Source organism: Penaeus chinensis, chromosome 25, assembly GCF_019202785.1.
Source record: "Penaeus chinensis breed Huanghai No. 1 chromosome 25, ASM1920278v2, whole genome shotgun sequence".
NCBI classification, from domain to species: domain Eukaryota; kingdom Metazoa; phylum Arthropoda; class Malacostraca; order Decapoda; family Penaeidae; genus Penaeus; species Penaeus chinensis.
In genome coordinates, this window is record NC_061843.1 from 9,873,637 (window position 1) to 9,887,023 (window position 13,387).

At 39.6% G+C, this 13,387-nt stretch overlaps 1 protein-coding gene across 1 annotated transcript in view; it reads left to right on the top strand.

The window, feature by feature from the left end:
* The window catches only part of LOC125038679 (sulfotransferase 1C4-like), a 10,755-nt gene extending 1,903 nt beyond the window's left edge, over positions 1–8,852 (top strand). Inside the window, exons 2-6 of the mRNA XM_047632231.1 lie at positions 3,661–3,808; positions 3,960–4,143; positions 4,323–4,502; positions 6,402–6,694; positions 7,006–8,852. Coding sequence (XP_047488187.1) covers positions 3,678–3,808; positions 3,960–4,143; positions 4,323–4,502; positions 6,402–6,694; positions 7,006–7,207 — 990 coding nt within the window. The 5' untranslated portion in view covers positions 3,661–3,677 and the 3' untranslated portion in view covers positions 7,208–8,852. The remainder of the gene's footprint in view (positions 1–3,660; positions 3,809–3,959; positions 4,144–4,322; positions 4,503–6,401; positions 6,695–7,005) is intronic.
* The last annotated feature ends 4,535 nt before the right edge of the window (positions 8,853–13,387 follow it).

A 13,387-nucleotide genomic window follows, 5' to 3' on the forward strand; every position in this document is an offset into this window, starting at 1 on the left:
TTTATTTGGTAGATTTAAAGCTGTCAATATATACATATACATCTCTCTCTCTCTTACTCTGACTCTCAAGAGAAATGCTTAATCTGTCTTCCTATCCATATATAGAGAGTCACGGACACTGCCACATAAACATGCATGTATGTGTCTACACGTACATGTACAAAGCGACGCCAAGGCCTAGCGAAGTTCTCTAGTCCTTGCAGACCTAGGTATCTTTATATCTACAGAAGTTGTTTTTATAAAAGAGTTATGATGGTAGATATTTCTCAACTCTCGTATCGCCTCTTTTTATTTTTTCTCAATTTTTGCTGTGACGTGTTAAAAATCATTAAATCATCCTGGTCTAACTCCAGTTTTTGTGGACGTAGTAATAAAACTTAATCCTGTCTACTTTTTTTTTCTTCACCTCAAGTGTTCCGTCGTATTTCTTATTTTTATAGTCTATCTTCACACGTCATACCCTCCGGGCTAGTACAGTGGTAACGTGTCGGCCTTTCATCCGAGGGGTCGGCGCGAAAAGTTTCAATTGTCGCCTGGAGGTTAATGCAGTGGCTGGGCAGTGGGCACCAGCTGACACACGTTAGCGAGTCGGCATTAGTCGACACAGGCCGGGCGAGGCTTAGCTTCGCATATCTGACTTATCCTGATCTCACCTCATGGTCAGGCCATATATAGAAGGCCCGGGCGAAGCTAGAACTTCGCAAATCTCAATCGCATCACACCTCACACACCTCACATCTCTTCGTATTGTTGGCCTTTCCCGTTGATTTTCACTTTGACTGTATTCAGTACATTGTGCAGTATAGTTTTGTCATGTATTGTGGATTTCCTAACTCACGAGGAGGTGCGCTTAACTACAGTTTATTAATAAACTCCGGAAATGTCGCTCGCAATACCCCTGTAAATAGGATCGCTTCAAGCCGTTTTTTATTATATAATAACTGCACAACATAATTTTTCGAGTACGAGAGATCCTCATTTTCCGTGAAAATAAGCCGGATTTATGTAAAATGAAGCTTAGGTATAGTTCCCCTGTCTCCCCAGAGAAGGTACGTGGGCCTGGTCATATGAACGTTAATTCGTGACTCTAATCAGGTTCCAGATCCAGTATTACTACATCTTATCATTCTTATTACGGTTTAAAAAGCTCTATGAACTTGTACATGTATATTTGTAATCATTTATGTATTAGTATGTCAATAAAATAAATACCATGGCTCAACATTTTGTGGAGAATACAGACACTTTCCTGGATACTTGCTAATCTGTACATGTTCGTTGCGAGTACAGGATAGACGTATATGATGTGCTAAATACACGATGATTTACTTTTCTGTGGCAGGCCTTTTAAATTCGTAATGAACTCGAAACCACTTATGGCCCTTTCTTTCTGTCGTTGAATGTTTCGTACAAATCTGTCATTTCATACTTTATGGATTTCGCAAAATCTTGACCATTGCTCCTCTTTTTAAAAAAAAAACTTTACTGATTGGTCTTGCAATAGATATACACGTATTCCTTTCTTTCACATTGATCTTTTGCAAATATTAGGGCTTCTGTAGCCAACTTTTTTTTTTTTTTTTTTTTTTTTTTTTTTATAACGCGTTTTGTTGAATTTAGAAATTATATAACAAATGCCTCAGATTGCTCTTCGGGATCTAGACTCTGCTGTGAAAATCAACAATTAGATTTTTTTTGCATTACTTTTCACAAGTTCTAATACTTCTTTGAGGTGTTTTTGAATGAATTATCGGTGTTCGCTAATGTCCTCGCCGAAGTGTGAGGCGTCAATTAAAGTGTAATTAACATGATTATCATATTTTTTCGACTTCTTTCGGCATCACTATTGTTTCTACTGCTAGTGCTTTTCGGTTTCTGCAATTTGCTATGAAATACTTTTTCGCTTGGAGACCTCTCACCCACTAAGTAAACGATTGATTTTCCTTCTATCCATATTACTTAATGGAAAATCTTCCCTATTTTCCCCTAAGTAGATAAATAGATAGATTTATTATCACAATCGTAATAAAAAAAAAACAAAAAAACTAATAGACCAAATGATTTAAATGTATTTATATAAAAATGTTAGAATGCAGTTCCTCACTTAGATCAGGATAATTGTTGTGAAATAAACTGATTTTTTTTTTTAAACCAAAGTAAAATAACAGAAGAAAATTGTGTTGAAGGTCGGGGAAACCAACAACAACGCTGTTCTAACGTCTACCCCTAAACTTTTTCCTCTCCTCATGCACCTTTATATTATCATCCTATTGAACATTCTACGGTAGTAAACTAATACGACTAAATCAATTCAAACATAGGAAAAGGAATTATATATAAAATGACTGATATATACAAAAGACTAGCATCACACTAATTGGGAACAGACACCCCAATTTCTTCTTTAATTGCCTATAAACAAGTGACCTCACAAGGGACGCTATGGCTCTGACCTGATCAATGGTTGACCTTTTTGTTGTTAAAATATTCTTTGTTATTTTAGCCACTGATTTCACAAGATTTGTATGTACACTAGATTCGCCATTATTTCACTAACTGTTGTCAAGTAGGTGAAACTGCGAATTCTATTTCAGATTTATCTTTTGGAGGAAACAGACATCCCACTATTGACTTGAATAATGCCTAAACCTTATGACAAAATTATAACGAAGTAAATAAGTGCACATTCTAATACAAATTAGAATTTTCGCACTGCTGACCTTCTGTATACGTCCATAGTGTATATTGTATGTGATCCCTCTATCTATCTGTCCGTCTGTCTATCTCTCTGTATAGATAGATATATATTTATATATCTATATATATATATCTATGTCTATATCTCTATCTATATATGTATGTATAAAGAAATGCATATATAACATACATATAATTATCTCTCTCTCTGTATATATATATATATATATATATATATATATATATATATATATATATATATATATATATATATATATATATATATATATATATATACATATATTCATATATATATATGTTTACACACACACACACACACACACACACATTTATAAATATATACATTAATACACACATACAAGCACGCCCTCACGCACACGCACACACGAATTTTTGAAATCAAACAAAAATATTTGCAACTGGAATACACAAGTTTACCCTGTACACACATATACAGAAAATTGAATTGTAATACGGGCAAACTTCACTAAACATTTATTTTTCGAATGTAATCCTGGCTATTCTAATAGTCAAGTTTATAAAACCGAAATTCAATATGCACTACACTTTGATGAATGGTACAAAATAAAGGTGAAATGCCTGCCTAATGACTGCGTTATGTTTTTTCAGACTAGTTTAACTACATTACAACAAAATCTACTATTACTAACACAAATACTACTATTATTACTTCTATTACTATTGCTGCTGCATGGAGTCTGTAACATGAAGGTACTCAAAGCTGTTTAGGATGAGGATAATAAGTTTGGAATTCTTTTACAAAACTGTTATCCGGACATTTACCACATAAAATAACAAAAACACAAGACTATCAAAGAAAATATGCTGCATCTGTTAACTTTTGTTTTTCTCTTACTCTCCTTTACTGTATCTCTATCGCAAATACAGCAAGATCTCTAACCTCATTGCATTTTTTCCCAGATCACAAGACTGCAACAATGGCACTCAAGCTCCCAGTAGCAGTAAAGGATCTGCCGGAGGAAAAGGTGAAGCAGCGGACGGCCCAGGGAATGAATCCTCTACAGCTGCTTGTTTACACTGAACCGGGCAATGTTCTCGTCCCTGAACCGTAAGTCGTCGAGTTAGCTATAAATGTATAGAGATTAGATTAAATTTTGTTCTCTCTGTACACTATAAACTCCCTCACTCTCTCTCTCTATATATATACATACACACACACACACACTTTAATATGTATATCGCCTAATGTTAATCGACAGCTACAAAAGGGTGGCAGAGAAGATTTACAACTTCAAATTCCGGACTGATGACATAGTGGTGACAACCTTCCCCAAGAGTGGTACACTGTGGACCATGGAGCTCGTGTGGGCCATGACTAACCTCGACCGTATCAACGACACGCAGAAAGTGAACATCAATGATCGGGTGTTCATGATTGATGATGTAAGTTGCATTATTGTGTTGCAGCGGTTGCAGATGCATTTGGTGTCGAGGAACTGTTGATATGAATTGACACACTTGTTGCTGTGTTTATACGTTTATGTCTATCACACACTCATTATATGCATTATTTAAACATTAATTATTAGATATATGTATAATAGATATACTCGCATTTTTAGGACTTTCTAGACTTGGTCAACTTAGAGAAAGCGAAGCTGAGGTTTTCTGAACAATGCCCCGACTCTGAACTCAAAGAAGGTGTCACTCGGCAACTCGCAGAAGCAGCTACAACGCCCAGAATCATCTGGACTCACCTGCCTCTCAGTCTACTCCATCCAGACCTTCTCAAAACATGCAAAGTAAGTTTATTGATCAGTGGAGTGTAGATAATACATTTCTGAATTTTCCGTTCGACATCAGAATTCGTGTCGTATTACTGATATAAGTAAGAATGAATATATGTGCAATCCTTGGCAGTCTGCTTCCCCGAGAGGTCCACCGGCAGATACCAAGGGAGAGGATAAACTTTGTTTCGGGAGATGACAGGGAGGGCGGGAGATGAGACCCCAACCTGGATGGCTTTTCCAGCTTTCACTTCAGACAGGATGTCTGAAGCAGGGACATGGGACACCTGATCTTAACGTCTGGATGAATGGCTATTGCTACTATCAATGGAACTGAAATAACTGAAGGCGGAGTTCCTTCAGTGAGTGCTTATTTGACTTCGCGGCTCTCATGAAATCTTAAGGCACTTGCTACTAGCGTATGAGAAAGCTGTTCTGTGTCAAACTCGCATCCATGGCAGTTTACAGTCTTGAAAGAGATGTATAGTTTCACTAGGTAAATTCATTACAGCACCCAGCTCGGTTCCAGGTGATTAGGAATTGGGCACAACTGGGTTGCAAGCAATCAACTATAGTTTGATCTTCGTTATGCCCATCAACTCACTAGAAATCCAAATGCAAACTCCTTCCCAGACAACTGCACTTCGCCCTGTAGATGGACAAATCATCTCAGATCATGTTGAGGTGCATGGCTGTTTTGAGCAGCTGTTTCGGGTTGATCCACCAGACTATCCTCCGGGGCATCAGAGACAAGGCAATCTGGATTCACTGTACCAAATCCACAATCGACTGCCTCCTTGTTCTTTGATTCACTGTAGAGTGCCATTGTGAGCTTGGTCGTGAACTACCTGCAGTCTGCATCAATCTCAAGAAGGCATTTGACTCTATGAATTATATTGGAAGATCCTTAGACTCAGAGGAATACACACTCTTGTTATTGTATTAATTGAAAACCTACATATGGATACTAAAGGTGCTGTAAATTGTAACGTGAGCTTGGCTAGTTTCTTTCCTAGAGGAGTGAGGTACGTTTGTGTTTTTTCACCGTTTTTCAACACTACCATGGAACGGATGATGAATAGAGCAAGGGCAGTGCGATGCAGCCTTGGGTAATATCAAGTTCACTGACCTTGATTTTCCTGATGAGGTAGCCAGCTTATCTGAGTCTTTAGAAATCCTAGTGGTGTCTCTGTATGTACGGCAATAAGTTCTCTTGAATCGAGACAAAGATTCATGACTTAGAATCTGCTAAGGTAGTACATACTAAGACATCGAAGTCACACAAAGTTACTCATATCTTCATATCGTACTTGAATGTCAGACCAGGAAGGCAATAGGCGGACTGGTCCAATGGCATGAACTATGAGCTCGCTCAACGAGAGTTTTTAGAGATGGTTCATGTGTGGAAGCTTTATATCTTTAGGGCCCTGATATTGCTGGTTCTGTTGTATGACGGCGAAATCCGGTCTCTACCCTCGGCAGTGGAGTCTCATCTTGATGCTTCTTGCAACAGGTCCATGCATCGGATCACGGGGATATATGGCAGATGAGACTAGCGTAACACCTGTTCTTGCAAAGTTCAGGACTATCCAATCAGGGTATATGGACACTTGGCTCGACTCTCTAAGGATGACCCTGTTCACCTGGCTGTCGCCTCTAGAGACAACCCTCGATGGAAAAGGCATTTGAGATGGCCAAGGACGTCGTAGTTTGATCAAATCAATAAAATCTATGATGAGTTGGTGATAGACCGTGTCCCTGGCTTGCCAAGAGGGACCCTTGAGGCGGAAGCAGAGGGTGGATGCGGCAGTCCGCCTTCTTTGGTATGAGCCTTATTGGCTGATTGTTAAATATACACCATATTATCAACCAATTTATTTTTTAATATCCTTTCATCTTATTTGACTCCCTCAGGTCGTATACGTGGCCCGTAACCCAAAGGACGTGTGTGTCTCCTACTACCACTTCGCTAAACAACTGGGAGAACGATTCTTCAATGGCACTTTCGACAATCTTTTGGATGCTTTCATGGACAATCACCTTTTCTATGGGGGATACTGGGACCACATCCGCCAGGCGAGGCAGCAGAAGGACAACCCCAATTTCCACATGCTGTTCTATGAGGATCTGAAAACCAACATACTGGAAGAGCTGAGGAAACTTAGCTCGTTTTTGGGTCTGGAAATCGACGATGACACGCTGCTGAAGTAAGTCGTACGATGTTTTCCCTTTTATGTAATTTTATGATTTTTAACGCTATTACCATGGGGTAATGATTTTGTTTGCTATTTTGTTCATTTACCCATTCTTCTGAGGTCGTTATAAGAATGTTCCATTACTTCCAATAGAAGATATAAAAGAGGGGAAATTGTAAGGCACATCATTAGTATCACCACCACCACCATCATCATTATCATTATCACCACTATCACCATCATCATCATCATCACCATCATTATCACCGTCACCATCATCATCATTATCACCACTACCACTATAACGATTACCTATTTCCCAGGGTCTCCGACTACGCGAAGTTCGACCGCATGAAGGTCAACCCCGCCATGAGGACGAACCTGCTCAACTTCGAGGGCAACCACTGCCGGAAGGGCCAGATCGGGGACTGGGCCAACATCGCGACGCCGGAGATGGACGCCAAGATCGAGCGCTGGATTCAAGAGAACTCGGAGGGCCTGGATTTCACCTTCAGATACAAGTAGAGGGAGAGTTGTTGGTAGGAGAGTCTTTTTTTTCCCCACAAGCGGTTGGAAAGTTGTTCGTAAAGGCTTAAGATACAAAATGTAACAAATACAAAAAAAAAAAAAAAAAAAAAAAAAAAAAAACGAAAACAAAACAAAAACGTTGAAGTAATTCTAGAGATGTAAAAGATTTCTGGTTTTGTCTTTTATGTGATCATCTACTCCTTAGCGGATTTATATAATATAATTTTTGTATTCTTACTGTGGCTGTTTTTCCTTTCCTCTCTCTTTCTCTCTCTCACACACACACACACACACACACACACACACACACACACACACACACACACACACACACACACACACACACACACACACACACACACACACACACACGCACACACACGCACACATTTTCTCTCTCTCTTTTAGGGTTGACAGTCTTGTTTAATATTCATCTTGAACAGAGTCGCATAAACAAATAATATTGTATAGAAGAAAAAGAAAGAGAGAGACAGGAAGATAGAAAACAAGAAAAAAAGAAAGAAAATAATGATTAACTAGACAATCAATCATGTCCTCAATTACGATTTGTAGATTCAGTGATCATTCATTTTACTCGAACTTTTAACACAGGAAATCCGGAACCTCTGTACACTGATGGATCACTATTTCCCACAGAATGTAATATCTACCATGTTTAAATCACTGTGGCCCGTCGCATATACTGTATTAACAGTGATGGCGATGTAACGTAGCTAGTTCCCAATATTGGTTCTAGTTAATACACTTACTATGGCAATTGAGAATGGCAACTTAAACTAATAACTGTAATTGTTATATTAATGTTAACTATATTTCTTAGATGAAAGGAGGGAAGGGGAGAAAGCAAGGACGGAAGAAAGAAAGAAAACAAGAAAGAAAGAAAACAAGATAGAAAGAAAGAAAGAAAGAAAAGGAGATAGAAACGTTCTCAGTACGACAAAGTTACCCCCGTAAGCCAATTCTTCAGTTTTATTTGAATTTTAACAAAAGAGAAAACAAGTCGATTTCCATCCATCCCAACTGACTTCCATATAAACTAGTGAGCTGAGGCATCAGGTTGTCACTGTAGCCATTTACTGTTATTAATTTAGTGTTGATGGTGACACTGGGAGTGGCGCTGTCATTGTTGTTACTTTCACTGATTTTGTTATGTCCGAAATGACAACACTGCCTAGATGACAACCTTGGCAACACCAAGATTGACAAGATTGATGTGACATACAGTTGTTGTCACCAGCTTGGCGATACTGTCTGTGTTGTCAACAGCATGGTCGTGTTTTGTGACGGAGGTACTGTTACCGGGTTGGTGATAGATATTATTAGTGTCGCCTGGGTGGTTGTGCTCATATCTGTGTTGTCAACTGGGTGGTATTGCTGTCGATATACTGTGATTTGTTGTGGTGCCAATATTGTCATTGTGGTGGTGGCAATACAGAGATTATTTCAGTTTATTTTTTTTTCTTTTTTTATAGCTTGTTCTTTTTATTAGTATGAAGGGTTTTTAACGCTAAACAGTGTAATTGCTTCTTATTTTATGCAAATTGTACTCTGTTTATTGATTTGTTAGACTGTACCGTTGTTGATTTGTAGATTACTAATAATAATAAGTTTAAATATAATATTTTATTGTTTTGATGATTCCAATGTTGCTAGTGTTATTTTCTTTATGCTAAAAAAATATTCCGCTACTGTTTCATTCTTTTTACATTCCCAGTGAAATGATTTTTACATCTAAAATACTCACAGCCTAACATACATTTTATCACTGACCAGTACGCGTAACGACAAAGGCTTCGGCAAATAGAATACAAATACACCGATGCGTGTCAATACAACTCAGACGCAGTAGATTAAATAATTAATAAAGAGAAAAAAGAAAGAAAATACATGATAACCTCTCAAGCTGCGCCTTTGAAGTGAACCTGTTAGCAGTAGTTCACAGTGAAGATCAATATTGGTTTAATAACAAAAAAAAAAAAAAAAAAAAAAACAAACAAACATAACATAGAGTGTAGGAAATGTTTTTATATGCCCTTCAAGTTAAAGGAAAAGAAGAGAGAGAGAGAGAGAGAGAGAGAGAGAGAGAGAGAGAGAGAGAGAGAGAGAGAGAGAGAGAGAGAGAGAGAGAGAGAGAGAGAGAGAGAGATAAAACAGTTGTTGAATCTGGTACTTACGGCCGTATTATTAACACGCTGGTGCGGGCCCCATTCCCCAGGGAAGGGTGCGAGGAGCAATTCGTATCATTAAACTACTCGGCAAGCTCCTTCCCTGGGGACTTCAACGGGGACTGTTGGTACGCCTGAGGCATCCCGCGCGCAGCAATTGGCACGCCTGATGCTGGCTTTATTACAATATACAGCCAAATTTATGGTCATCTTATTCGGGAAAGATAGTGTCACACCCGACTGTTACAATGTTAAACGTCCTTTACAACTAACTGTCATATTCACATTCGCTTTCAAAACCTTTGATCGTACGGGAATGTTCAGGATTGCCTACACGAGCAAATACTATGTTTCATTACTAATAAGCTAGCCAGGACTGCATATTTCTTATTTTCAGACTCGTGACAACTTTCCCGCCTCGGTGTTTTAATTCACACACACGCATGCACGCACGCACACACAAGCACACACACACACACACACACGCACACACACACACACACAAATGTGCATTTATGTATATATTGTATAAACTGATATATGTATATATATATATATATATATATATATATATATATATATATATATATGTATATGAAGGCATGCGCGTCCAATTACTCGAAATTACGTTTATTAAACGTTTTGTTGATTTAAACTTTCATCTAAAACACAAGCATCGATGTATTTAATGCACTCTATCTAACGGTTGCTATGCATTAACGAAGAAATATCGAAACTTATGTTATGGATGAAAGTTTAAATTAACAAAACATGTAATAACTGTAATTTCGGGCCTTTGGTCCGAGAATTCGTTCGCACATACAGTCATATATGGATATGCATATATATTAAGAGCAAAATAAAAGTTCTTTTCAATATATATATATATATATATATATATATATATATATATATATATATATGGGTGTGGAGGAGTGACATTATCGATTTCGTATCTAAAAGATCGCTAATGGAAGATATAAGCGAGATATGCGACTAATAAGCGAGCGACCTGTAATTCGGGCAACAGATGGTTGTGGGCGTTCAGATGTTCAGTCTCGTTTAGTGTCGAGGTTCACCGAATCGTCAAACAAATTGATTTTCGAGCTAGCCCCTCTAGGCCAACAGCTAAGCCAGGGAGGCCTCTGAGTTCTCAGACGGCCTCCCCGACTGAGAGGGGAGAGCAGGCTGAACCAGCCGTATCAGCTGCTGCCCCCCAAAACAAGCCCGAAAGCCGAAAGGGCGGGCCGAAGCGTCCGAGGCCGGAGACCGACTCTAATGAAGAGTCGGGACCCCCTAAATGCTTCGCCCAGTTCAAAGTGCCAGCTAAACCCGAAGGCTTCGACAATGCCTACCAATTGGTCAGGGTATTGGAGCTGCAATGGAAAATCCGGCTGTCGATCCGGGTCGCCCGAGATCAGGGCATGATCATAATGCACAAAGATCAAGCTACCCTGAATTTCCTCCGGTAAACGAAGGAGCTAGCAGATGGGAGGAAAGGGAGTCTTTCCCCACTAAATCCAGAGGAAAAGAGAACCAAGATGGTGCTACTTGGCTTCTCAGTCTCGTACGATGTGGAGCTGATCGCTTCACACCCACTGGTCGTGCAGGCTTCCCGAATGTCGAAGGGGAAGACTCCAACCAGGCAAGTCCTGGTGACCATGAAAGGTGCCCCAACCACTACCCTTGATCTGGGTAACTGGGGCACCTACAACCTTCGAACGTAAGTGCCTGAACCACTTCGGTTCAGGCACCTGGCTAACTGTACAGCCAAGCCTAAACGTGGTGTCTGTAGCAAGGCACACAACACAGAGGTATGCCTTAAAGCATACAAAGAAGGAAAGAGGGACACAACAACCAAATGTCCCAACTGTGCCAAGAAGCATCACACCAGGAGCCTGACTTGCTCTGTCAGGAAAGAGGCGGCCCTCAGGCGACAAGAGGTTGCTCAAAATCGACCATACTTTGTTCCTGCCCCCCCCAGACACCTACGTCTGGGGAAGAAACAAAAGCAAAAAGGCCTCCCGACCTCCTAAGAGGAAGGAAGCCGCCCCCCAGCCGACACCGGATGTCTCCAACAAAAAGGAGTTTCCGACAATGCCAAAGGTGCTGAAAAAGAACCTAAAGAAAAAAGGTTCTAAGAGCACCACAAAAGTCTCCCCAACAGATGATCATCTCCTCTTTGACGAGGACGATATGACTCTCCTGTTGACTGCGTTTGTCTCAGCAGTAGCAACAGCCCTGGGGAAGTCGAGTGAGGAGGCCAAGAAGGCAATTTCGGTCGCCATGACGGCAATGACCCAGACTGTCGCAGCCCTGAAGGGAAGAAAACTGGAGAGAGCAAAACCAGCCCCACCCTCACCACAGGATGAGACTCCCCTCCTCACTCCAAACCAGGCCATGCCTTCACAGGCAGAGCCAAAACAGGCTGAAACTGTGCAGCCAGAGCCAGAGCACGCTGACCTTGCCCAGGCAAGACCAGCCAAGAAAAAGACACAGAAAAAGCCTGAGAGAAAAGTCAAAACAACTAAAGTCAGAGCTACCAAAGGCTCTCCTTCCCCCAGTGGACCCAAGGATAGCCTGACAACAGACGAGGAGCCCTCAACCAGCGAGGATCTCGCACTGGAGTTGTCAAGCTCCGACGACATCTCTGATGTAACTATCACTGAGTAACATCATGACACACCACCTAAGCATCCTACAGAGTAACATCAATGGCTTCTCCGCAAAGAACGCCTTTCTCCAAGCAGTAGTGCGATCACGGAACATTGACATTGTCATACTCCAGGAGACATCAACCCTTTACTTCCTGACCCTTCTTCTTTACCTGAATTTTTTTGTTACATGATAGGAATATATTGTATTAGGGTTATTTATAAGCCACATCAAGTTTTCTTTTTTTTATTTATTGATAATAAACTATTTTCATAAGAGGGACAAAATTGTCACTTCAGGAGTACAAACACATACTCTGCACCTGAATATTTCTCAGTTTTTTTTCTATTACTTTCTATATAAACATAAATGCAATTAAGGCACTTAACTTTCATTTTATAAGCATTTGTGCAAAAAAGTATATAATTTTCTCAGTTGACCCTCCTGTATGAAATTGAAAAAAAACAACTTATCTGAGGAAAAATACTTTCTGCAAAAACTCAAAGTAAAATAGTTTTCTTGTATGGGGAAAAATAATTTCTCTTGTGATTAATTTGTGTGGAATTCTAGAAAGCAATTCCTCTTTGATTCACAACACAAATGAACTTGAAATTTCATGCAAAATACTGATAGCTTACCAGTGCATCCTGGCAGCTTACATGTGCCTCTTTTCTCAGAAAAGATAGGGAAGTGCTGAACCATATCCTTGTCTTATGTCTTTGTCAGGAATAGGCTTAGTTGCTCTCCCAGTTTTTTTCTTGACAGCTCAACGGTTTTCTCTTTTTACCTCTACTTTTTCCACTTTGCAAAAGAGAATCTGCAAGTTTGAGCTTGGATTCACACAGAGACTTTTGCTTTCTCTTAGGTACCTCTAAGTGGTTTGCCTCTCTTCTATAAAGTAATCAAGAGTTTACCATTGTCTTGTCTATCATATGAAAAATTAGCCTTTGGTAATATTTTTTTGATCTACCCCACCCATATGTGTATTGTAGTCCTTGACAATGAATGGTCTAGCAACTTCTACTCTTTCTTTAATTTTTCTGTCAAATCTTGTGCACTTGTCGAATGGGAATGAAGTGGCAAATGTAGATACAAGATGCACTGCTTTGTTGTCAAACCATTTCAGAGCTGTAATTTTGTTACCATCCTCATACACTGTTTCCCATTCATCATGACACCCACGTCCATAAGCTTGAAGTTGCTTATCTGATTTGAACGTCAGGCTTTGTAATCTGTTTTGCTTAACAATTCCACTACACCATATACCCCGTGAAGCTAAGTGATCTATGAGAAGAAGGGAGGTAAACCAATTATCAAAATATAATTTGTGATTCTT